At 39.6% G+C, this 26,342-nt stretch overlaps 1 protein-coding gene across 1 annotated transcript in view; it reads left to right on the forward strand.

Annotated features, from left to right (window-relative positions):
- The window catches only part of fam222aa (family with sequence similarity 222 member Aa), a 185,851-nt gene that overhangs the window by 74,351 nt on the left and 85,158 nt on the right, over positions 1-26,342 (forward strand). The window contains exon 2 of the mRNA XM_057832705.1: positions 22,953-23,095. Within this exon, the coding sequence (XP_057688688.1) occupies positions 22,999-23,095 (97 nt within the window). The 5' untranslated portion in view covers positions 22,953-22,998. The remainder of the gene's footprint in view (positions 1-22,952; positions 23,096-26,342) is intronic.

Genomic DNA, 26,342 nt, shown 5'->3' on the forward strand with positions numbered 1-26,342 from the left:
CGGATTTAGTGAACCCTGCTCTAGACTGTTCTATGTTCATATCTATACTCTGGGATGTACACATTTATTTACAATAATTTTTAACTTAACAGGTCATTGTTGTGTGATGGCCGCCATGATGTATCCATACACAGAAGTTTAACGTTACTGTCAAATGATCAAATTTTGCCAACTGCCCGTTTTTGGCAAAAAAGTATTAATTTAGACATTTCTGCGTCCATACATTTTTTTTTTTTTCGCCTTTTACGTGTTTTATTTTATGTAACATTTCAATCTAAAAATGATGAGGGCCAGATAGCCGGCTAGACGTGCTGAGGCAATAGTGACATCGGAATTGGTAAACTGGAAGCAAACCATTTCAAAACCTGGTCTAAAAAGCCACTTTGCCTAGATTTAACCAGCGTACGAAAATAGCGCTCTGCATTTCTTTACCATCGCCGAACCCCTTACACTTACTCATCGAACCCCGAGGGTTCCATCGAACCCAGGTTAAGAACCACTGATCTAGACTGTTTTACGTTCATATCTATAGAAATTCCGCTATTTAAGCATTTATATTCAAGAATTTTCAACTTAAAAAGCTCTTTGTTATGTGACGGCCGCCCAGTTAGATTACACAATACTGTAACTTTGGCTTGAAATATTTAAGTAAAATGAACGGAAACTGGCCGTTTTTTTGCTTATAACCAAGAATCTAGAATGTTTTACGTTTATATCAATAAAAATTCTGCGATTTAAGCATGTATTTACAAGGATTTTCAACTTAAAAAGCTCTTTGTTTTACGATGGCCGCCAGGTTGGGTTTTGTATCTCTACACAATAGCGGAATTCAACCTAAATAACTTGTGATTATATATAGAAAAATGCACATTTTGCTTTTGTTGAGTAAAATTAAGATGATTCTGTATGCTTTCCTCAAGTATTAAATTACTGATGTGAAAATTGAGTGATTTATTAGCTGTTGAAAACTTGCACTAAATAGAAAAAAATTAAGTTGCTATTTTGGGCAAAAACATACGTTAAATATTGGTATTGATTAGGGTTGTTCCGATTGCTTTTTTTTTTGCTCCCGATTCAATTCTTATCATTCCTGATAATTTTTCCCGATCATAAACATTTTGGCAATGCATTAAGAAAAAAATGAATAAAACTCGGACGAATATATACATTCAACATACAGTACATTAGAACTGGATTTTTTTATGATGACAATAAATCCTCAAGATGGCATTTACATTATTAACATTCTTTATGTGAGAGGGATCCACAGATAAAAAGACTTGTGACTTTGTATATTCTGACTAAATATTGCCATCTAGTGTATTTGTTGAGCTTTCAGTAAATGATACTGTAGCCATGCCCAAATGCATGATGGGAAGTGGAACCATGACTGTGCGTAGTGCTACCAATTGATATATCTTATCTGCGTTGGGAAATAACATAAGGTGTTAAGAAAAAGATCAATTGCTACCTTGCTTCCCCACATTGCTTCCCATGATATTTCTAATCGTAGGGAGAGGGATTGTAAGGCTTTAGCCAATTAAAAAAAGGCTCCAAAGGCCGCCAAAATTCACTCTACTCATTTTACGTTGCCTTTTAGCTCTCTATATAGGTAAAACGGCGCCATTACAGATTGAGCGCGACAATGCGTGAGTGGGTCGTGCAGCGCATGCATTAATTGCGTTAAATATTTTAACGTGATACATTTTTTAAAAAATTAATTACCGCCGTTATCGGGATAAATTTGATGTCTGTAACGTTAAATACAATTAGAAAACGATTTATTTAAAATTATATATATATATTAAAAAAAGGCATGGCCGATATTTTTTTGCCGATTCCGATACTTTGAAAATGACGCGATTGATCGATCGGTACATCTCTAGTATTGATCCTGAAAATATAGGTGATTATCTTTGCATTTGGTGATTTTTGTGCGTAAAATTTGAGAATTTTATAGCCATTACAAGTTTTGGTATGCTTGTATAAAAAAATAATCGGGATTTTATTAGGGAATGACTTTGAATTTTTTTTTATGTCGCTGCTTATGGAGACTCATATATGCTAAGGGGAGGTGCCAGTTTTGATTTTAGGTCGCTAGTGGCTTTGGTTTTGAAAATATTTGAGTATTTATTTAATATTAATATTTAAGTTTTTTAAAATAGGTCGTCAAGTGATAGTGAAGTCTATGCATAAATATATTTTTTTAATTAAAAACCTGATCCTCTTCACCCGATTCCGATCCTCTGAATAATGGCGCGACCGGCACGATTTCCGAACACGTGATCGGATCGGGACATCCCTACACACTTATGCTTGTTTTTGGACCAACGATAGGATTGCAGGGTATCTCCATTTTTGTTGTTAACTACTTCATACTCGGTATCCCAAAAAGACCTGGCCTTGAGTCAGATGGTGATTACCAGCTGCATCCTCTCTCTCCATCTAAGTAGATCTTGTCTTGTCTGGTCTAGTCCATCCTGGACAGCTGGACGACAACCACTAGAAAGGAAAAGGCTGCCGAATTGAATCCCTGCTCCCTTCCTTGCATTCTGGATGAATAGTTGTGTCATCCTCAGTTGTTTTGTCTATCCAGCAGAGCAAAAACGCCTTTGTTACACTTCAAATATATCAACTGGGATCAGTGTCAACATTTCACCGGTGTGCAATTTGATTGCCTCGTGGGCTTGGCGGCGTACTAATGTTATGCATGACTGAGTATTGGATCTGTGACACCCTCCAGTGAAAGGACCATGGGAATTGGGGTCACCTTAGGCACGGCAGAGAGCAATGTGTGGAGTCAGGCTTCTAGCAACCGAGGCAAGGAATCACACACTTTGAATTTAATTATATGTCATTGATTTATCGAGCAGCCATTAATAAGCATGAATTCGAAGGCAGGGCCCGTTCTGATGGAAGGTTTTCCTTTTCTTTTTATGCTTTCCGCTCGCCCGCTCGCTCCATTTCATCATAAACTGACATAAGCCTTTCTTTGAAGTTCAGGAGCCAAACAGAGAAATGACAGCACAACAAACAATGAACAAAACACAGAAAGACAATGGAAACTGTTTGAATATTCAAGCAAACCGTAGGATGATGGGTGAAGGGGGAGGAAAAAAAAGATCCCTTGTTTTATTGTTGCTGCGTTAAGCTCTGAATGGGCCTGTCTGGGACAATAAAAGATTGTGCCACATTGGAATAAGACATTTTTTGCGATATCGACAATGCTTTATAAATGGTGTGTAATTCAGGTTTACGGAGAAAATAGAAATCCGAGAAAGTGCAGCTCATTTTTCACAGTTGCTATGAATTTACATATATGGAGATATTTAACGTTCAGACAACCAGCATGGCTGCTCTGAAGCAGACTGCACCTGTGATCAACAGTTTAGCGTGAGCAGCTCCTCTGCTCAACTTTCACAAGACGTGTGTGTGGAAGTGCGGTTAGATGACAGGCAACGTCGCTGCAAAACAATACGACCAACTCAACGCGAGCAGAAGACTTTCCCCTGCGGTTTTATTTGACAACTTTAAGCCACATACGCATTGCTCAAAGTCTCTGGCTGGTACCAGCAGGAGCACAAGAGGCTCTGTCATGTTCTAAAAGCACTCTTGCTTGCACTATGCAGAAGCAGGGACTCTCACAGCAGGGGCCCATAAGGACGTGCAGTCATTACTGCACACGATATATCCTGTTAAAAGGTAGACATTGTGTTCCTTCTGTCCTTAACATCCATATTTAACATTGTTTACAAATTCTACATTCCTTCTCAGTTAGCTCTCCTTACCTGTTATTTGTCTTTTTTTTTTTTTTTTTTTACCTCTGTTTAGATTATAAATGTACGGGGCCCCTAAAGGGACATAGACAGAAATAAAACATATTTAAGCAATCTGGTTCGCACAAGAAACAATCTGGTAAACATTAGCATTTAAGCTAGCTGACTTTTACTATTCAAGTTAATTGTTGCATTGTAGCAATTGGCGGGAGTCGAGCCGTCCGCCATCAAAGTAGAACGCACGTAGTCTCGTTATATGTCCATCAACATACAAGTCAAGTGGTCTTCCCTTGCCTAACAGCGTTTTCCAGCTGTAAACAAACGAACAAAAACTTGTAACGGTTGGATTTATGCAGTGCCATCCAACACGTACTGATTAGCAACAGGCTAGCAGCAGCAGTAGTTGTCGTAAAAATGATTACACTTCATAATTACAATCATCATCGTAATATCAATAGCAAAGGCAACAAGTCGTTTCATGCGCCAGATTTTAGGTTTCATATTTTTGGAGCACATACCTTCCATAAGACAGTGTCAGACACAAACGGCAGTGACCCGCGGGACAGTGTTGTGCCGAAAAATATCCGACACCAGCCTTCAGTTTGGACGGTTTGTGTCTTTATTATTCAATCAAAAAAAGTTGCTTCAATCAAATAAAAAGTTGCTTCAATCAAAATATACAGTATATTTTCAATCAAAATATTGAATTTTGAATGCAAAAATAAATTTGAAACTCAAGAAAATATATTTGAAAACTATTTTTCTTTGACTGAAATTTGGGGGGGGGGGGGTTAAGTCAAGTTTTTTTTTTGATTGAAACAAAATTTTTGATTGGTTTTTTATTTTTGGATTTTGCGTTTGGACCACGTTTTGGCTAGGACATTTGTGTCTTTATTATTCAATCAAAAAATAAGTTGCTTCAAACAAAAAAATATATATTTTCAAAAGAAAAATCACTTCAATCAAAAAAAAAAAAAAAAAAATTCAATCATACAAAAAAAGGTTTGAATGTGAAAACATATTTGAGATGCAGAAATTTGCATTCCAACACTTTATTTTTCATTCAAACTGTTTTCTTTGATCTTTGATTGAAGCAATCCTTTTTGTGTTTGAGCCCTATTATGGGTAGGACATTTGTGTCTAAATCATTCAATCGCAATAAAAGTTGCTTTAATCAAAAAACTATTTTTAATCAAAGAATAAAATAATTTGCTATTTATTTTTTTTTAAACATGTTTTTTATTTGAAGTATTCATTCATTCACTTTTTTTTTTTTTTGGAAGTGGAAAAAGTTTTGATGGCACTTTTTTTCGATTCAATCATTTTGACACAAAGATTCAACTTCAACGCTACTTCCGGCATGTTTGAGTGGCAGGTGACTACGCCAATGGCATAAAAGTATGAAGCAAGAATAATGGCCACCAGGGCTCCATCCAGCCATCGGACTCTGCTGGAGTCCAAGCCCAATATAGGGCACCGGTACGGGGGTGTGACATCGGCATCTCACCGGAGTATCCATGTGTTGAGTTGCATCCATCATTTAAAAAAAAAAAAAAAAGAAATGTAAAAATTCTGAATTAGTCTCAAAATCATGAAATTTTAGGTGTATCAAATGTGATACATTTGGCAATAAAGGGTTTTAAATTTTGTTTGTTTGTTTGTTTTAAATGCCCTCCTGTTCAAAATTTTTCTTCCCCCAGAAAATTGAGATTTTAAGCTTTCCAATAAATTTGGCCAAATTGGGGGTCTCAGAGCGGAACTTCAAGTCACCTGAGTGTTTTCCGCCATATATACATGAAACGTCCACTAAACAGATTTATGTTATTGTCAATTATCAGTTATATTTAAACACACCTTTTTCCTCCGAATCCATGTCCCCCCTTTCTGGAGTCTCCTCATCAAACTCGGCATAGTTTACTGCTTGTATTCACCTCTTACAGACTGGATTGTCTTCTCCTAGTGTTCCACACCTACTTCTACCCCTACCTTGTTGTTGTGATGCCATATTTCCAATATAGATACTTAGCCATATATATTTTAACTTAACATTATACTCATGTTCCAATTTCCTAATATGTTTTGAAAAATAACAATCCTGTTCAATGGGAAAAAGTTTTTTTTATTATTATTTTTTTAAACCCAGATATTTCTAACGCATTTTAGAGCTGTAATTGCAATACCGTGATAACGTAAACCCGTGATATTTTGGCTTAAGGTTATCATACCGTCAGAATATCATACATACGCACATGCCTACACTGTGCATGTGTTATTTGTTTAAATCCATCAGGACATTTCAAAGTAGTGTTTATTTTCATAGAGGACTCATTTTTCTTAAGTCTCTCCATGGCATCAGCATTGTGAATGTGCTTGCCACATGGGTGCCTTTTGCGCCTTCCATTTAGCCTGAATGAAATCAAAGATGCAGCGCTTGGCTGTGCAGTCAATTAGTCTTCATTGCGATTACAGGGTTGACATTAGTCTAGACAGGCGTATTTTGATCAGAGATGACAGGCGGCTCGTTGCTATTGGACTGCCAGACATTCCTCACCCTTCATGCTGTGGATGAAGCTATCGAAGCTGACTGGTATATGGAGGCCTCGCAGCTGAGCGTCTGTGCCAAGATGCCCTTCATCCGCTCTTATAAATATGTCGGCATGGAATACGAGGCGGCGTAAGCCTCAATAACAGCAACACATGGCCTCGTATGCGTAAAGCCGGGCTGTCGGTATGTTATTCCAGCACTGTATATCATGGCAATGATGCCTAAACTGCAGGCTTTTACACACAATGGCCTTTTGTTGTGCAGGTTATTTATTGTGCTGCTGTGAAGCTGTGCAGAGCGCTAGTGGGTGAGTGCATCCAGGGGCTTGTATTGTTAGGGAATCACTGGCTTGTGTTTGTGGAGCTGGGAGGGTTTGCTAACAATGCCCTTTTTTATGTCCCACAGTGCGTGCCTGTCGGCAAATGTCCCCTCACAAATTTGGTTGCTGTGTTGTTTGGTTGTTTGCGCGCGCGCAATGGGGCCAGCGAGCACAACCAAGTCCAAATGGACGAGCTTTCTAGCATTGTGTGTGCATTTTGAATATACAGCACATTATTTCATGCGGATGTGTGGAAAGCGGAAGGCTTTTACTGCCTGTCTCTGCTAATGGGACCTTTCTCTCTCTCTCTCTCTCTGTATTCGTGTGACGGTGTGGTGACGGACAAGGGAGGCGGGTGAGGGATTACGGGGTTAGTGCAGTTCCTTGTTAAAGAAAAGGAAAGGGTTAGAGTGTGTCGATTGGATTAACTTGTTTGGGCTTATTAAGAGAAGAGACACAGCAGCTTGTTAAAAGCACTGCATGGGGTGTCCCACCGTGAGACGGCAGGGTCACCATTCAATTAGGCTCAAGCCGCACCCACCCAATTCATTCTGGAGGAGCTTTGCCAGGCTGCTGGTCCACAAGTGGTCCCACTCTGAGAAGTTGGAGTTCTTTTGGAAAGATTTAGACAATTCTATTCTGAGCACCAAGGAAGGTGTTTACAGTAGAGTATTTGCTGTATTGTTAGCTGGGGCTTTCCAAGGCAAAGGCCTAGATCAGGGGTCCTCAATTACAAATCTTAAAGCAGTAATGTGAAGTAATTTCATAACATGCCAGATAGGGTCACAATTAAAGTAATTAAACATTGTCCAACAAATAAAGCATGAAAAAAATAATTTATATGTTGTATATTTGACAAAATAATCGTGTTTTCGAAGTCCGAGCCTGAAAGGGGACGAACCCGGAAGTGATACGTCACACCACTTCAGTGTTGTCCCGAGAATACATTTCCCATGATTCACTGCGGGACTTGAGCTGTCAACGCTCACATTTGACAGCATTCTGCCGTGGTCCTCCACGCCAGCTGTTTGCTCGCCATTCACTCTCGTTTGCATTTGATCGCTAGTCTGATACACTCCCGCTTTTTCGGTGAGGTCTTTTGTGTTTATTCGTTATTGGATCGTTTTTGTTCACCACTGTAAATAAGAGCACTGATGCAAGAAGGGGTAAGTCGCCATTTCTGGTAAACCCGTTTTCTCCTGTTTTTTTTTTAGGGTAAGAAGCTAGGTTAGTGGCTGTCTTTTCTTCATTCTTTTTCATGATCAGGATTTAGTTAGCGGGTGGGGTTCAAGTGTAGATTCCTTTTGTTTGTTGTTTTGGCCTGGGCTTACCCCGAAGCTGCGCTTCATCTAGATTTTGTACGTATTCATTGCGAGTTTGATTGTTGTGTAAATTTTGTGCCACTTGTGAAATTGTGTGGCTCGTTTTATGTTACGCTCTTCGCGAGCCGTCCTTAGGACGTAACACTAGCGAACACAACAACAACTATGCCACAACTATTGCCACGAGTCGGCTTTCGGCTAACGTCGCTAGCTTCTACTGCACATTCCACACGCGTTTTCCTCGTTCTGAATAATTCCTCTTCAATGGGCTGTATAGTAAAACCGATGAGCCCAGTCTCCCGCTGACGTCATCCACCTGTTGGGGACGCTTGAACCCTATAATGGTAGGCGTGGCTAACCGGCAGATTAAAAGACTAATTTCTCGTCATCTGCGCTTTGCTAAATTGTTGTATATCGTCGAATCGTCTCAAAATATGATTCTAATTCACATAGTAATGATATTTAAAGGGATCCTCTATTTTTAAGACAAGTAATTCTTAAAACATAAATGTTAGTATGAGTTATAATAATTTGATATTAAAACCCCTCTTAATGTTTTTGTTTTAATAAAGTTTGTAAAATTATTTTAAGTGACAGGTCGCCATTCTTGTTAAATTCCAGCTTGTCACTCGTTAGCTTTCCCAACATGTCGTCAGTTCTACCCTTCCTATTTGAACCAGATCTGAAAAGTAAAGAGCAGGACAGCACTGTCGGTCGTTCACAAGGAAAAATGCGTACAGCAAATACCTGATAAGACAAAAGTTGGGCAAAACTGGTGATGCGAGAGAGTCCTGTTGGGAAGTCCGGTTGGGAGCGAGAGTGTATGCTGTCCGGTTTTATCAGCAGATATTCAAGGTAAGCATATTGCATTTTCAAACGTTTTCCCAATATAATTATGTAGATTGTTAGCATCCAGAGCTGTCGTGTGCTTTACATACAGTACAGGCCAAAGAGCACACCTTGTGTAATCCAGGTCTTGTACATTGTAACGCGTGGTAGCTAGGATACGTGTATAAAAGTACCAGAAAGGGGAGAAGCTTCCACTTATGCACATTTATTCACAAAAAATAATATTTCCACCTTGACCACTCTTCACTCGGGAGCTCAGCAGTACGCAAACACGCATTCCCTGACGAACTCCAACGTTGTAAGGTCCACGTCAGAGTCACTGTCGTCACTGTAGCGTGCCATAGTGCTTTAATTATTTAGTATGATTTGGGGAAAACTCCCACGAAGAATAGTCAACAAAAAAGATAGCAATACTAATCCAAATCCGCGTTTTTTTACTCACTCGAAGATCCTGGAATTAGACCGATCCCATGGCAATATCGCAGCCGCGATTAGGCCGTCGATTCCACAAAATAGACTGATCCGAAAAGCCGCTGTGGGACTGACGAATAAAAATAAATGGACAGATCCAAAACCGTTATTGCAGGCGCGATGGGACCCTTACTCGACTGAGGACCCAGGAAAAATGTGCGGGCGCCAGTTGTAACGCGTGGTGGGTAGGATACATGCATACAGGGACCAAAAAGGGGGCGAAGCTTCCACTCATGCACATTTATTCACTAAAAATAATAATTCCACCTTGACCACTCACTTCACTCCCCTTTTTTCCATTTGACTGGAAATTGCATCCAAAAGCAGCACATCGTGGCATTTTACTTCACGAGTTTAGGCAGCAATAAGCAAATGTTGAACACGCTACACATTCGGAAAGATACCAATTACGTCATTACTGCGAGCCCGCAAACCATGGCGCCAACTAACGGTCAAAATATGGACTAAATATTATAAAATATTGCCATTGATTTAACATTTTATGTGTTTCTAACAACATATTTTAGTACAAGAGAACAATTGTGGTTTATTAGAGCCTACATATATTTAAATCAGAGGATCACTTTAAGACTTTTTTTCTCCTGTCGTATGCTCTTTAAGGTTATCATACCGTCAGAATATCATACCGGCACATGCCTAGTGTATATGAGGTAGGTTAAATCTTGAATATGATGCTTTATTTGTATTTTTGTCATCTAAATTCAATAAAAGACACACTCAAGCTGTCCCTCGTTTGCTGCGGTGCGTTTTGGGGCTTAAAATGAGCAACATTTAGGTTTGCTACAACAGATTTCCCAGCGAAATAAGGTGTACATCCAGTAAATTAGCCACATCTTTCACTGCGATCCATACACTAGCCCTATTACCAGCTTTTCGCTTGAGCATGTCCATCTTAAAACGTACACACACAAAAATAACCAGTGAGTTGTTTCACCCGAGCGGCCTGTTACACCCTCCACTTTGCAGGATGCTTATCTCGACAGACAGCTTTGGGTGCGTGGAGACATCTCCTCTGATCTCCTCTGCCGTTTAAGAACCTTTTAACGAAGAAATAGCCCTTCGCCTAGCCCACTGGCTCTTGATTCCGGCTCATTCCCTCATCTCATGGGACTGATCCTTCCCGCCCCCGTTGCAAACCCAGCAGCGGTGTTATCAGAACGATAGACATCCTGGCTTTGGAGATACGGCCACGCTGGCGTAATAGGAGAGCTGTGAGTGGATTTGATGAGCGAGTGAAGTGCCGGTGGTTTGAATGCGCCTACTTTCTCGCATTCTTCAACGTATTCAAGACGATTAATCCGAGCACGACGGGCTGTTTTAGAGCAGCTGTTATGATAGGTCAAAGTGTTTCACCCGGAACATTATTTCTTGACACTGATCGACATCTGCTAAGCTGCAGGATACCTAAAAGGAAGAGATGAGGCAAAGAGACGGGGGCATGACAAACAAGGCGAAGACTTGCTCCTTCTGCCTCGCTCTTAAAGGCAATAATGGGAGAAAATTGGTGCTTGAAATTGAATTGAAAAGAGTGGGTCTTTTTCAGCAAAGCATAATGCCTCCAAATACATTTGGTGAGCAGCAAATGGAGAAAAATGGAGCGCATTTATGCGATTGTCTTTTATTTCAGACACTGAAAACTGTGGAAGTACCCCTTCCCTCCTATATCACCACCACCATCTAGCTTTTAGTCTAAATCTACAGCACATGTACCTGTTCCCGCTTTTAACAAATAAATAGTCTGTGAGGATTTCCTACCGGTGACATTCGTGAGCACCTAGAAAGGACCCACAGAAATGGATTATAGACACTGTGTGCGGCCTCTTTTTTTGCACGAGCACCTGGAGGGCAAAAGAGTGGTCTTTCTCTTCCATCAGAGTGTGTGTGTTTTTTTGTGCGTGAGTCTGTATGTGAGAGAGAGAGAGTGGAAGCAGACTCCATCGCCAGAGTGGAGGATCTTAAAAAGGGGGCCAGTATTGAGCTTAAAAAGTTATTTTGAGTTTAAATTGCAATTCTGAATGGAGAGTACCCGTATTATTTACCATAAATCACAGCTGAATATACAGAGGGGGAAATAAGTATTTAGACAACCACCAATTGTGCAAGTTCTCCTACTTGAAAAGATAAGAGAGGCCTGTAATTGTCAACATGGGTAAACCTCAACCATGAGAGACAGAATGTGGGAAAAAAACAGAAAATCACATTGTTTGATTTTTAAAGAATTTATTTCCATATTAGAGTGGAAAATAAGTATTTGGTCACCTACAAACAAGCAAAATTTCTGGCTGTCAAAGAGGTCTAACTTCTTCTAACGAGGTCTAACCTGCATTAATGGCACCTATTTTAACTCATTATCGGTATAAAAGACAACTGTCCACAATCTCAGTAAGTCACCCTCCAAACTCCACTATTGCCAAGACCAAAGAGCTGTCGAAGGACACCAGAGACAAAATTGTAGATCTGCACCAGGCTGGGAAGACTGAATCTGCAATAGGTAAAACGCTTGGTGTAAAGAAATCAACTGTGGGAGCAATTGTTAAAAAATGGAAGACATACAAGACCACTGATAATTTCCCTCGATCTGGGGCTCCATGCATGATCTCACCCCGTGGCGTCAAAATGATAACAAGAACGGTGAGCAAAAATCCCAGGACCACACGGGGGGACCTAGTGAATGACCTACAGAGAGCTGGGACCACAGTGGCAAAGGCTACTATCAGTAACACAATGCGTCGCCAGGGACTCAAATCCTGCAAAGCCAGACGTGTCCCCCTGCTGAAGCCAGTGCATATCCAGGCCTGTCTGCGGTTCTCTAGAGAGCATTTGGATGATCCAGAAGAGGACTGGGAGAATGTGTTATGTTCAGCTGAAACCAAAATAGAACTTGTATATATATATATATATATATATATATATATATATATATATATATAATATATACAGTGGTACCTCGACATACGATCGCTTCGACACCCGATCTTTTCGACATCCGACGTAAAATTTGACTCGCCATTTGTTTCTACATCCGACGACATGCTCCAAATACGACGACATGACAGCACCGCAAATGAACGCATGGCGGATTTTCATGTGTGAGAAATCAACACAGATTTTCAAAACGTTGGTACAGTTGGTCAAACAAGGAAAAAAGTGATGCTTACCTTTGAAATGAAAATGCAAATTATATAAAAATATGAGCGCTGGGGTACGCATCCATGAGCTGGCTCAACAATACAGCTTCACGGTCCTCTTCCGACCACCGTTCGCCAGTCTTTCTAAGTTAAGGTGACAATATTATTGTGGTAACGTCGCCAAGGAAATCGCCAGCTTTGTCACGTTTTTATCATTTATTTAAGAACTTACTCAACACAAAACGTCCATTTCCCTCCGCGGTTGACTGTGCTCTTGAGAAAACGAAAGTATTATCTCTACCGCACTGACCTATCTCACTGTGACGTCAGCCCCGCGGTGCGTTCAGGTACAGCAAAAAGTGTCCGCCACATTAGAATCCGATTCGTTACATTATTTACAGGAATGATTATTAATTATTATTATTATTATTATATTATTCCGATTTTTATTCATAATTTATTTGTTTTGTTATGTTTAATTGCCATTTTTAATAGTACCAGCAGTATTTATTAAGGATTTACTGTAGGTTTTTGGGCTGTGGAACAAATGAATGGACTTATAATGTATTCCTATTGGAAAATCCTGCTCGACATACGACCTTTTCGACTTACAAACAAGGTCCTGGAACGAATTAACTTCGTATGTAGAGGTACCACTGTATATACATATATATATAGGAAAGTCAATTTCATGCAAAGACACTTTTTGGCCACCAGGGTGGCCCCCCCCCTTAAAATCCGCTTATGAGTAAAATAATGGAATATTTATAGAAAAGTACTATTGCGAGTGCTGCCTTGGAACAGACAACAGCCTTAAACACTTATTGACGGCAATAGATGTCCAATCCATTTTGACTGGGAGGGCATGGCATCGAAGTTCGCTGCCAATAACTCCCAGTCAAAATTGATCGGATTTCTATCGCCATTGATGGGAGCTTTGATCATTAATTTATTTGGTAATCAGTGTAATTGCTTACTTTGTCAGTAAAGTCATCACCTATAAAAGTAAAGTAGCAGGCTGTGTAATGTTAATCCGCTGATTCGGCGGCAAAACAAATAACGGGACACGCGTTTCAGACAGGCGCATGAGAAATCATTTTTCAATAATATGCCTGACGCAGGCACTGACAGTCGAGATGAAATATTTGCTGCTGCTCTTTGTTTTAATATGAAAGGAGGTCGGGAAGATAGTGATTCATAGCGATGCATTTTGGACACGAGACTCTGACAGAGCTAATATCATGGCCACAATTCTTTTTTACAGACACAGCGTGACTCTGTGAGTGGACTTTGCCAGCATTCTACAGTCAGAGTGCCTGTTCCCTGGAAACCAAACAATTTCCGTTGAGTGAGGGAATATCAATTCTTATCACATAAGAACACTTTGTGGACCGTGGTGGTTTGACTTTAACTGTCCTCAAATGGTACATAATCCAACTAAACCATTCGTAATCAGTCACTATTGTGAAACTGCTATGTTACGGATGAATGATGTCCTCTATTTTGCAAGATCACTGAGGAGTTTTTTTGTGTGATGTGGTTTACATATCAACTGGGAAGTTCTAATGAACCTTTTCGCTGACATTGTGATCATTCATAGCTCACACAGTTCCAATGGATTTGATGTCTATCGCCGTCATTGGCAGGGAATGAGTTAATGAATCAATCAATGGCTCAAGACTTGCAAATGACGTGAACAACTGTCAATTACACTTCCTGTGTAAATTCCAGGTACCTAAAGTCATTTGTTCGTATAGTGAATATACGACATCGACAGAAATAAAATAAATTTAGGCAATCTAGTGCGTACCAGATTGTTTCTAGTGCGCACAAGAAACTATCTAGAAAACATTAACATTATGTAGCATTTAAGCTAGTGGACTTCTGCTATGCAAGTTAGCCAAATTTTTCATTGTCGCAATTGGCTAACTTGCATATCAAACGTCCGCTGGCTTAAATGCTAATGTTCACAACATTACAACACATGTTGTTTTTGGCAGCCCTTTTAATTTTCGTCTTAGTCGTAGTCTTTTGGACGATAATACTTATTAGTTTTAGTCATTTCAAAATGTGTTTGTCTTCGTTTAGTTTTTGTTGATGAAAGCTCAGACTAATTTCATCTAGGTTTAGTCGACGTTTACTCAATATTTTTGTCTGTAAAATTTGAAAGTTTCACTCCCAAAATAAGTAAATAAAAAAAGGTTTCAAAGTTCCAACTATTTCGAATGAACATTGACAGACGAGCACATATTGTAACATCTACAAGCATCGACAAATCTATCACGTGATAATACACACTCAGCAGGAAATACGCACATTATTTTCAATTAATTATACCTACTGGGACGCAACAAACTGTTTGTAAAATAAAAAGTTGTCCAAGAGTTTAAGAGGACACTCGCTGTTAGCAATAGCCTAATGCAGGGGTTTTCAACCCAGTCCTCAAGGCACACTGTGGGTCCTGGTTTTTGTTCCAGCCGATCCAGCAGAGACAGTTGAACCAATGAGGCTTCTGCTAAAACAAGCCACACCTGACTGCAATCAACTGATTGCACTTGTAAAACACCAGATTGGGGAAAAAGTGTTGTCATCTTGTTTGGTAAGAATGAAATCCTGCACCCACAGTGTGCCTTAGTGGAATAGGTTGGGAACCCCTGGCCTAATGCAAATGCGAACATGAATGCTATGCTAGCGCTACGAGTTATATTTAGTATGTGATGATCACTCAGGACAGACCTTTAAAGACTAAAGCAACATTGCATATTTTCTCCGCCCAAAAGAATTCTTACCGTGTGTGCAAGCTGGAATCACTAGAGACGACACTGTGTAGTGGGGGAGGGGCGGCGCAGCACATCACATGGGTTATACAACCAGACACTGCTACGATGGAGGCTAACTACACATAAAATGTCACATATTGTGAACATGTGACGGAAACTATTGCGCATTTTCGTCTGGTCTTGTCAAACCAAAACTGCATTCGTCTCGTAATGTTTAAGTCTCCCAAAACATGTTTTTAGCTTATCGTCCCGTCATCGTCATGAAATAAATCGGTCGTTGACGAAATATTTTCGTTATCGTCATTGTTGACAAAAACAACACTGCACGGAACATGGAACTTTGCTATTTACTATTCTGTTGTGCCGTAGTGCATGCTGGGAGGCAGGATGCATGTTGGATGACAAATTTTGACGGCTGGTGGCAGCACAAGTTTTCTATCTCCCCCAATGGAAGTGAGAGATTAAGCAGTGATGGCCAAATGAAACTCCTTGAAGCAATGAAGCTTCATAGTGATTCATTTGCTCCATGGCGCTAACAAGTCCAAGAGATTGATCAAGAGTTTCCCCTACGTGCAAGTAAAACAAAAATAAGTTTTAATGTAAGTTTTTTGATATCGTGTTGTATTATTTCGTGACCCTGGCATATTAAGAAGCATCATATTATGAGTTTAAGTGTAGCATCTCATCCCTGGCTAGCACCTATATGCAGTCTGAAAGTAATAAATAATTGATGCTTGAGGTGAGGTTGATGACGGATGTTTGAACCCTTTGCACTTTGCCCACACATGTTAGCGGTTTGCTGCCAGAACACGTCTAGTCATTATGCTAATAATGAATAATAGATCCCTGTCACATACTCCCTCCTGTGACCCAATCTGCATGAGTAATATGCCATGCTGATGATCAAGACTTCAAGAGTTTAAAAGGACCCTCGCCGTTAACAATAGCCTAATGCTAACGCGAACGTGAATGCTATGCTAACGCTACGAGTTACATTTAGTGTTTGATGATCACTTAGCACAGACCTTTTAAAGCTAAAGCAACATTGCATGTGAAGAGAAATCCTACGGTGTGTCTATCAAAACAAGCAATTGGGTGGCTGGAGAGGACACAAGTAGGTGACTTGGGGGTGCGTAGCATGACTGACACAACTAGACACTGCTACGATCCAGGCTAACTACACATAAAAATGTCACACATTGCGAACATGTGACGGAAACTATGGCGCATTTTCGTCTTGTTCTCGTCTTATTAGAGGACAACTGGCATTCGTGTTGTTATGTTTTAGTCTCCCAAGACACATTTTTAGCTTGTTATCATGAAAAAATTGTTCGTCAACAAAATATTTTTGTTCTAGTCAGCATTGACTTAAACATCACTGGTTCACAACAATTAGCTAACTTGCATTGCAAAAGTCCGCTAGCTTAAATGCTATGTAATGCTAATGTTTACCAGATTTCTTAGATTTATATCATTTCTGTCCATGTCCCTTTAAGGCATCCGTATATTCACTATACGGACAAATGACTTTAAGTACTTGTAATTTACACAGGAAATGCAATTGAAAGTTGTTTCCGCCTTTTGCAAGTCTTGAGCAACACTAAATGTAACTTGTAGCGTTAGCATAGAATTCACGTTCGCGTTAGGCTATTGCTAACGGCGAGTGTCCTTTTACACTCTTAGACAACTTTTTTTTTTTTTTTTTTACAAACACTTCGTGGCGTTCATGTGGGTGTAATTAATTGAAAATAATGTGCTGTTTACCTGCCGAGTGTGTATTATCACGTGATAGATTTGTAGAGGCTACAATATGTGCCGGTCTGTCAATGTTCATTTGAAATAGAACTTGGAAACCTATTTTTATTTATTTACCGTATTGGCCCGAATATAAGACGGTGTTTTTTGCATTGAAATAAGACTGAAAAAGTGGGTGTCGTCTTATATTCGCGGTCTAGACGTTATACCCATTCACGACGCTAGATGGCACCAGATATCATTGAAGCGATGTTCTGTCATGACAAATCTCAGCTACTCTCAAGTTTGACCAGTTTGCATTATTGTATTGCAATTTTTTTCCTTATTCAGATTTGTTTCAAGACTACAGTTACAGTTAGACTTCACTTTGATGGTTAATGCAGTTATTGCAATTTTGTTGTTTTATCACAATAGATTGGTTTATTTACATTTCAAAAACCAGAAGCCATTCATTTACGAATGTGATTGCACTTTAGTTTACATATTTAAATGTTCAGATATTAAGATTTGAATGAGGCAAAATAACATGCTTTTTCTCTCAAATATATTGTTATAATCATTTGTTTCGGATGTACTGTAATTATTTTCTGTATAAAAAATAATTTGGTGTTCAAAAAGTCTATTTTCAAACTTGAGTCTTGAAAAAGAGGGGGTCGTCTTATATTCGGGCCAATAAGATATTTTGGGGGTGAAACTTTTGAATTTTACAGATGAAAATATTGAGTAAACGTCGACTAAAACTACCTACTGTATACAAATTAGTTTTACATTTTGAAATGACTAAAATATGATTAAGACTAATAAGTATTAAGGGCTGCCAAAAACGACACTGTATGTGAACATTAGCATTTAAGCTAGCGCATTTTTGCTATGAAAGTTAGCCAATTGCAACAATGTAACAATTGGCTAATTTGCATAGCAAATGTTTGCTAGTTTAAATGTTACAGTATATAATGCCAATTTTTGCCAGATAGTTTCTGGTGCGCACGAGAAAAAATCTGGTGCGCACCAGTTTGCTTAAATTTATTTTATTTCTGTCAATGTCCCTTTAGGGGCTCTGTATATTCACTATACAGTTGATATGTAAACTGCACCTGATTACTAAAATTATATATATATTTTTTGTTGATGTCTCTTTAGGGTAGGGTGACCAAACGTCCTCTTTTGCCCGGACAAGTCCTACTTTCACATAGTGTCCTCGTGGTCCAGGCGTGTTTTATAAATTCATAAAAATGTCCGGTTTTTATGATTTTTCACGGGACCAATTTGAAGATAATCCCTCCGGCCGCTGGGTGGCAGCAGTTGACATGGCTCCTACTAGAATGGAGGGAAGTAGTAGTTCCTCTTGTTTTTGTTGGCAGTTTACCCCTATCATGAGGCATTACCGCCATCTACTGGGTTGACGATTTGGCCACAATGCCTGTTTTTTTTTTGTTTTTTTTAATGATAAATACGTATATAATGGCAACTGTTGACTTCTGTCGGAGCTTTGACTGTAAAATCCCGTTTGGTGTCGCATCGGCGCGCTGCCGATGATTGTAAACTTTCATAGCAAAGTTTGATATTTGCCTTAGCTAGCTATCAGTAACCTAAACCGCGCTTGGCATTATGGGAAACGTAGTTTTTAACTGCTACGTTTGGAAACATGCTGATTGAATAGTTTGTCAGTTTTTTTCGGTTTTGTTTGTGTGCAATCTAGAACATTGAATGATTGAATGAGAACATCAATTGAATGGGAATAACAATTTGTCAAGGACAATTGTTGTGATAGTAATTTATAAAAATGTTTAGTTGGCACATAGCCTACTGTGTGTGTGTATTGACTGGACTACATTTCTATGGGTCTGCATTTTATATATATATATATATATATATATATATATATATATATATATATATATATATATATATATATATTTTTTTTTTTTTAAGTCATTATTTTTTTTTTAAAATGCATTTTTCCATCCAGAGTGAAGGGGCACAGTTTAAATATATTAAAGTGATATAGGCATCTTTGAGTGAACTTCGAGTAAAATTCAAGTATCTTGAGGCCGGGCTGAGTGTCCTCTTTTTTAGAAATCAAAATATGGTCACCCTACTTTAGGGGCTCCGTATTAATATGTCCAGCGATGATTTTTTTTTCCAGTGGAAACTAACAGCCACTGCCTCACTTTTCCTGAGTGAAGGTAGTTGTAGGGGGGGGAAGAGAGAGCAGAGCTATAGATTTATGGCCTGGAGAGAGATTGATTAGTGCCGTCACCAGTGGTGATGTACGGTTGGCAGTCTCCCCCACCCTCGCCATTGACTTTGCTCATAAACACACACAAGTGCACGGTACAGAACGCGACTCTTCATACATGCAGACACCAGTCGTCCCCCAAGGCCCTCCATGACAGCCCCCCAGGGCTGCTGCATGCTTAGCAGTCAGACTGCTGCTTTCTTTTTTCCCCCGCCTATCCATAGATAACGCCATCAATCACCACGTGCACGCCACACTGAGAGGAATGTGCTAAAGTGCTGCTACTTGTGTGTTTGTTGTGAGCAGGGTTTCATAGGCAGGAGATATGCTTGACTAGCTGTGTGGAGCAACACTGTGCACTGAGCCAGGGTCAGCTGAGCAGCCCCCGGCGCAGGTGTGTGTTTATCAGTCAACACATGCAGCTCTGAAGCCTCCAAATGTAGGCAAGCTTTCCCTAATGCATACTGGGAGGAAAACAGAGCCTCATTTAGCCACCAGACTACCAAACACCAGAGTGGCCATACTTCCGGTTTTGTGCAGGACTGCCCTGAATTTAATTCTCTTGTCCGGTGTCTGGCGCAGACTTAAGTAGGACACTTTGAGTTGCGTCTGAACTCAACACACGTATTGCATTGAGAGTAGGTACAGGTAAACATTGTTAAACACCTTGGAAAATACTGTTTTACCTCCACATCCGATATGCTGTCAACCTGTAGGTGCCACTAATACAGAAAAGTCATTTTTCATTCTTAATGTGACTGTTAACAAGAGGGAATTGGTGAGTTTACTTCAATTGTTGTTTTATGTGTTAGCATGCTAGCATTTAGCCGCCTACTACAATACTTGGCAGTACTTGTTGGTGCTGGACCATCTTTTGTAAAGATTGTGTAGTGCTGCAACGATTAATCGATTAACTCGAGTATTCGATTAGAAAAAAAGATTCGAATTAAATTTTGCTGCTTCGAGTGTTCGTTTAATTAAAATGGCGTTGTAATGGTTTGTTTTGAAAGTGTTTGCATTTAGTTTTAACGATTTGTGTGGACACACTGCCCTCTAGTCTGCCTCTTTTCACATGGCTAGTCTGCCTCTTTTCACATGGCTGAATCCAGCTGCTCCATGTTAAGACCAACATAAGCCAAGTTTTTGTTTGAGCTAATGTTTTGTTTAAATTAGGGCTGTCAAAATAATTGCGTTAACGGGCGTTAATTAATTTTTAAAATTAATAACGTTAAAATATTTGACGCAATTAACGCAGATGCGCCACTCAGACAGATTTAAATGACAGTACAGTCAAAAGCTCACTTGTTGTGTTTTATGGAGTTTTGCCACCCTCTGCTGGCGCTTGGGTGCGACTGATTTTATAGACTTCAGCACCCATCAGCATTGTGCAAGTAATTATTGACATCAACAATGGCGGGCTACTAGTTTATTTTTTGATTGAAAATGTTACAAATTTTATTAAAACGAAAACATTAAGAGGGGTTTTAATATAAAATTTCTATAACTTGTACTAACATTTTTCTTTTAAGAACTACAAGTCTTTCTGTCCATGGATCGCTTTAACAGAATGTTAATAATGTTAATGCCATCTTGTTTATTTATTGTTATAATAAACAAATACAGTCCTTATGTACCGTATGTTGAATGTATATATCCATCTGTGTCTTATCTTTCCATTCCAACAATAATTTACAGAAAAATATGGCATATTTTATAGATGGTTTGAATTGCGATTAATTGCGATTAACTACGACTAATTAATTTTTAAGCTGTAATTAACTCGATTAAAAATTAATCGTTTGACAGCCCTAGTTTAAATACATTCGTAATTTAGTTTAGTGGTATATTTAGCCGTTTTTCTTTTTTTGTGTGTGTGTGTGTGGGAATATGTGTCTGACCAATTTGGTAAGAGCATTCTGGTGAAAAAAAAGTGTCAGCGTTTTATAGCATTTAAGCTAGTGGCCATGTGCTATGTAAGTTAGCCATTTTTCTTTTGTTGTACATAGATCCTTATTTATTTTTTTATACCGTTTAAGGGACAGCTCAGATACTTTAATTTTTCATGTTCCATATCCGATTACTCAATTATTCGAACTAACTAGTTCATCGATTATCGACTACTAAAATAATCGATAGCTGCAGCCCTAATATTGTGAATACCATAAAACATTTTTCTGTACAATACAAAACAAAAAAACATCTTGAGTCATATTAGTATCGTGTTTTTAAAATGTTCTTTTTCTAATATGCACCTGTAACACACTGTTACTGTTTTTTTCCTAACTGTGGCTTGTGGTTTACATATAAGTTCTACCATGTTACAATGTAGAAAAATTGTGTTCTTGTGAGGAATATGCTTTAGTTGGATGTTGCGTAGTTTCTTCCTTTGGAAATAGGCACGGGGGGGGGGGGCACCTGCCCCCTTGCCCCTGCATGCCCAAACTGCCCCTTTTGACTGGGCTTTTTTTTTGGGTGCTTATGTGTATGCTGGCCGACTGTGCAGACACGGCACCGAGTACTTTACTTGAACACCGAAAACATCTTTGAAAAAAAAACACCTGGGTGTGTGGTGAGGAGTCCGAGGACATGTTGTGCTTGTAAACAAACTGTAATATATAATATATAAACCAAGTTCAAGCAAATAGTGAAAATTCTTACACCAAGTTTATTGTAGTGATTTTTTCATAAAATAATAATACGTAATTTTCTCTTATATAGTTTTCTACTTTAATTATTAATTACCCCCCATGGCAATCTACTCTCTATAGGCAACCATATTTGCCCGTTCTCTACACAACGTTATCTAGAAAGCTACACATCTTAAAGTTCTCGTTTTAATCTAAATTTAATATTTGCAACCCATCCCGTTATTTCATTTTCTGTGATTCCGGTATTTGTGTGAATCTTAATATGATTATTTGTTAGTTCCATTTCTATTTATTTTGTGGTAAAATTTATATTTTTGTATTTTTCCCGCGAGTCTTCCTTGTTAAGCGTTCTGTCTTCTCCCTCTCTTCGCAACGTTACTAAGAGAGAAAGAAATTAAGAAATTTTTAAAGATAAAAGCCACCAGAGAATATGATTTTTCAAATTTAAGATTTATATTTCATTATAAAGACATGCCTCCTAAGGAAAGGCGGTTTAGGGATTTAAAAAAAAAAAAAAAAAAAAAAAAAAAAGAGCACGATGAGGCTGCTTAAGGCAGTGGAAAAATACAGTTTGTAAGGATATTCAGGCATAAAATACAACAATTATGAAATGTTCTTGTTCTGTAACATTTTATGTCATTATTAATAATTAGGTAATAGAGTTGTCAAATGTGGATGATAATGAAAGACTAGTTTTGAAAAATAAACTGCTGATGGTGGCTCAGTGAACATCTGATGTGGTTTTTTCTCAGATGAAAAACAAAAATTGTGGAAGTTTTGATATAGAGGTTAAACGAAGAAAAGAGACTTAGTCACAGCCAGAAAGTGTTGATGACAGTGTTGATTTCTATTCACTATTCCCCCCCTCCCAATTAAAATCTGTCACAGTCACAGCCAATTATGATCTAAAGCTGGTTGAACTGTAGGTTATGTTGTTGTCAAGTGTAATAAATTATTGTTCATGTGCCCCTTTTGATCTATGAGCACCTAAAGTGTCCTCCTTTTGTTGTGGAAATAGCCACCCTGTCTACCTAACAGAAGCCTTGACCTCAAATCCCGTTGCTGATTTTACTTGACTTGGTATGTTTTTGCACTCCAGGTTGGCCGCAGAACTCCCCCGGCTGTCGTACCGTGCCCACCTCGCCATGCTGGCCTGTCTGCAGAGGAGGCAGAACCCTCCACCACAGCACCCGGTGTGTGCCAGCAAGAGCCTGGAGCCACCGCAAGCCCTGGGACGCAAATGTAAGTTCACAAAAAATTGGGGGGCGTACCAGCCCTGGAATTCAGCTTGTGTACATCATGTTCACGTAACCCTCAGTTAATCAGTCAGGGCCACCAATGGAAACAAACCGCTAACCCTGACTGTAAATCAGTGACCATAAAACGGACTTTCTGGTATCTGCTGTTTGTGTCACCATGATCCCTCGCTTCTCTGAGGAATTCCAAACAGTTGGACGGGTAAACGTGCACTTTAGAGCCCAGATTGTCGTGTTGTTTGGCCCGTCGTTGCGAGTGAGGCCGCTTAGCTGTGCTGATTGTGCGGTCGTGTCAACAGGGCTGAGCAGACACTGTTTTAACGCGCCTCATGGCCCCTCGTGACCCTGAGGGGTCTGTAAACATTTACAGTGTCTGGTTGGGGGCGCCTGTAAAGCATGACAGCTGCTGTGTTGGCTCTCCCAGCACCACCCTCTGTCCACTCACAAAACGGTGCAAAGGGACAAAGATGAGTTGTTGCTGAGTTGCTCAACTAGTCGCGACCAGTTTGCAGCTGCAGTAATCAGATACCACGAGGAGTGATTGGATCTTAATTTGAGTTGAAGCCTTTGATACCAGTTTTAACTCTGTTGATTCGTGCCTCCGTAATGACAACTTTGAAGTTGTTTTGTTTTGCGAGGCAGCCATGCAAGCCTTCCCAGGCTGATTAAATGAGAAAAGAGGCATCTTAGAAACAACAGCTTGTATGCGTATCGCTTCAGTATAGTGGACAATATGGGATGCCTTTAAAAGCGTGTGAGTTTAAGTACCGAAATTTTCAGACTATAAGCTGCTACTTTATTCTTTCATTTTGATACCTGTGGCTTATAGGCCAGTGCGGCTTATTTGTTGATTTTTTTTAGGTAACACTTTATTTGACAGCGGCGCCATAAGACCGTCTAAATCAGGGGTCCCCAACCTTTTTTGCACCACGGACCGGTGCTATTTGGGTCTTTTTTTTCACGGACCGGTGTTCTGACAAATTTTGCAACCCATCAAAAATTGCAACGATGCGGTTCTGCGCATGCGCGTAACGTTAAACATAGCCGCAAAATGCGCAAATGCAGCGATTCCAAAGTATCACTACAAACTTTCTTGAAAGAAAGGAATATTAACTTACGTTTGATCATGGAAGGACTTGTAGAAAAGTTCTCCTCAGATTCATCCTGCCATGTAAGCTTCACACAACAGCTGCACACCGCGCTCACCATTAAGGACTTCGCGTTGTCGTTAAACATTAATTAAGAAGCCCGCTTCACAAAGATACGATGTTGAAAATTGTAGCAAGGTTTTCAACGCTCTTGTCGCGATGTCAGGATATTCCAGAATGACTTTAATCCAGAACCTCGGTAGAGTTGTTGTCTCAAATGTACGTTTAATAAGGTCGCCGTCATTTGCGATCTCTCTGTTTATTCATAAACAGGTCACGAGTCCACTCCTTCGCAGTTCGTGGGTCTTCGAGGTTGTAGGCTTGTCAGGTGCCCTTTTCGCCGTAATAATATCCTTTTCGCCGTAAAAATATTTCCAAAGACGTCTGTTTTCCTGTTATCTTCGCTCGTGTGGGGGCTAATTATTTCCGGGAACAAATGTGCTGCGTCGCGGCCTGGTAATACGCTATTATCGAGGACAAGCGCACATAGATATATTATATACACAAACAAGATGTGCTGTTAGCAGTCCAATCAATGGACTTCTATGACACCATGGTAATCTATCCCGTAGTATTATATCTAGAGTAGACAGATATACAGTGGTACCTCGACATACGATCGCTTCGACACCCGATCTTTTCGACATCCGACGTAAAATTTGACTCGCCGACGACATGCTCCAAATACGACGACATGACAGCACCGCAAACGAACGCATGGCGGATTTTCATGTGTGAGAAATCAACACAGATTTTCAAAACGTTGGTACAGTTGGTCAAACAAGGAAAAAAGTGATGCTTACCTTTGAAATGAAAATGCAAATTATATAAAAATATGAGCGCTGGGGTGCGCATCCATGAGCTGGCTCAACAATACAGCTCCACGGTCCTCTTCCGACCACCGTTCGCCAGTCTTTCTAAGTTAAGGTGACAATATTATTGTGGTAACGTCGCCAAGGAAATCGCCAGCTTTGTCACGTTTTTATCATTTATTTAAGAACTTACTCAACACAAAACGTCCATTTCCCTCCGCGGTTGACTGTGCTCTTGAGAAAACGAAAGTATTATCTCTACCGCACTGACCTATCTCACTGTGACGTCAGCCCCGCGGTGCGTTCAGGTACAGCAAAAAGTGTCCGCCACATTAGAATCCGATTCGTTACATTATTTACAGGAATGATTATTAATTATTATTATTATTATTATATTATTCCGATTTTTATTCATAATTTATTTGTTTTGCTATGTTTAATTGCCATTTTTAATAGTACCAGCAGTATTTATTAAGGATTTACTGTAGGTTTTTGGGCTGTGGAACGAATTAATGGACTTATAATGTATTCCTATTGGAAAATCCTGCTTGACATACGACCTTTTCGACTTACAAACAAGGTCCTGGAACGAATTAACTTCGTATGTAGAGGTACCACTGTATTGGTGTGTTAAACAGGGGCACAGGGTCAATTCAGCCAGAATGCGGTCGTTATTAAATTATTTTTTTCTTTTCAGCCTGGTCGCAAATGCGCCACGGACCGGTACCGGTCCGCGGCCCGGCAGATGGGGACCCCTGGTCTAAATTATGACATGACACTATCATGGGCATTACTGAATTTTTATGTTATTAAGTGTCATGTGCAAATTATGTCACCAACTCCATTTATGTCCATTTTGGATCTCTTACATCCATTCAAAACTGAGATCATTTGCCGGATAACACTTAACGACATCTGTTATAAGCATTCATGAATGCTCAGGACAGAGACGTGTCATAATTATGATTGTGTAATGACAGTCTTATGGCACCACTGTCAAATAAAGTGTTAGCAAATACCATAACTAGCAATTGATGAAACAACTGGAACAGTAACTGAAGAAATATTTAGCACAGAACATGATTTTTGATTGTTATTTACACCTGTGGTGCTGCAGTGTATGCTAAGCGGCATGTTGGATGACAACAGTGTTGACAGCAGGTGGCAGCAGAGGTTGACTGTCTCCCCCAAGGGATGGCAAAATGAAGCTTCTTGAAGCTATAAAGCTTTGCAGCTAATTGGTTCAAAGCTTCATGGTGCTTCATTTGGTCTT

The sequence above is a fragment of the Corythoichthys intestinalis genome, chromosome 3 (assembly GCF_030265065.1).
Source record: "Corythoichthys intestinalis isolate RoL2023-P3 chromosome 3, ASM3026506v1, whole genome shotgun sequence".
Taxonomy (NCBI): domain Eukaryota; kingdom Metazoa; phylum Chordata; class Actinopteri; order Syngnathiformes; family Syngnathidae; genus Corythoichthys; species Corythoichthys intestinalis.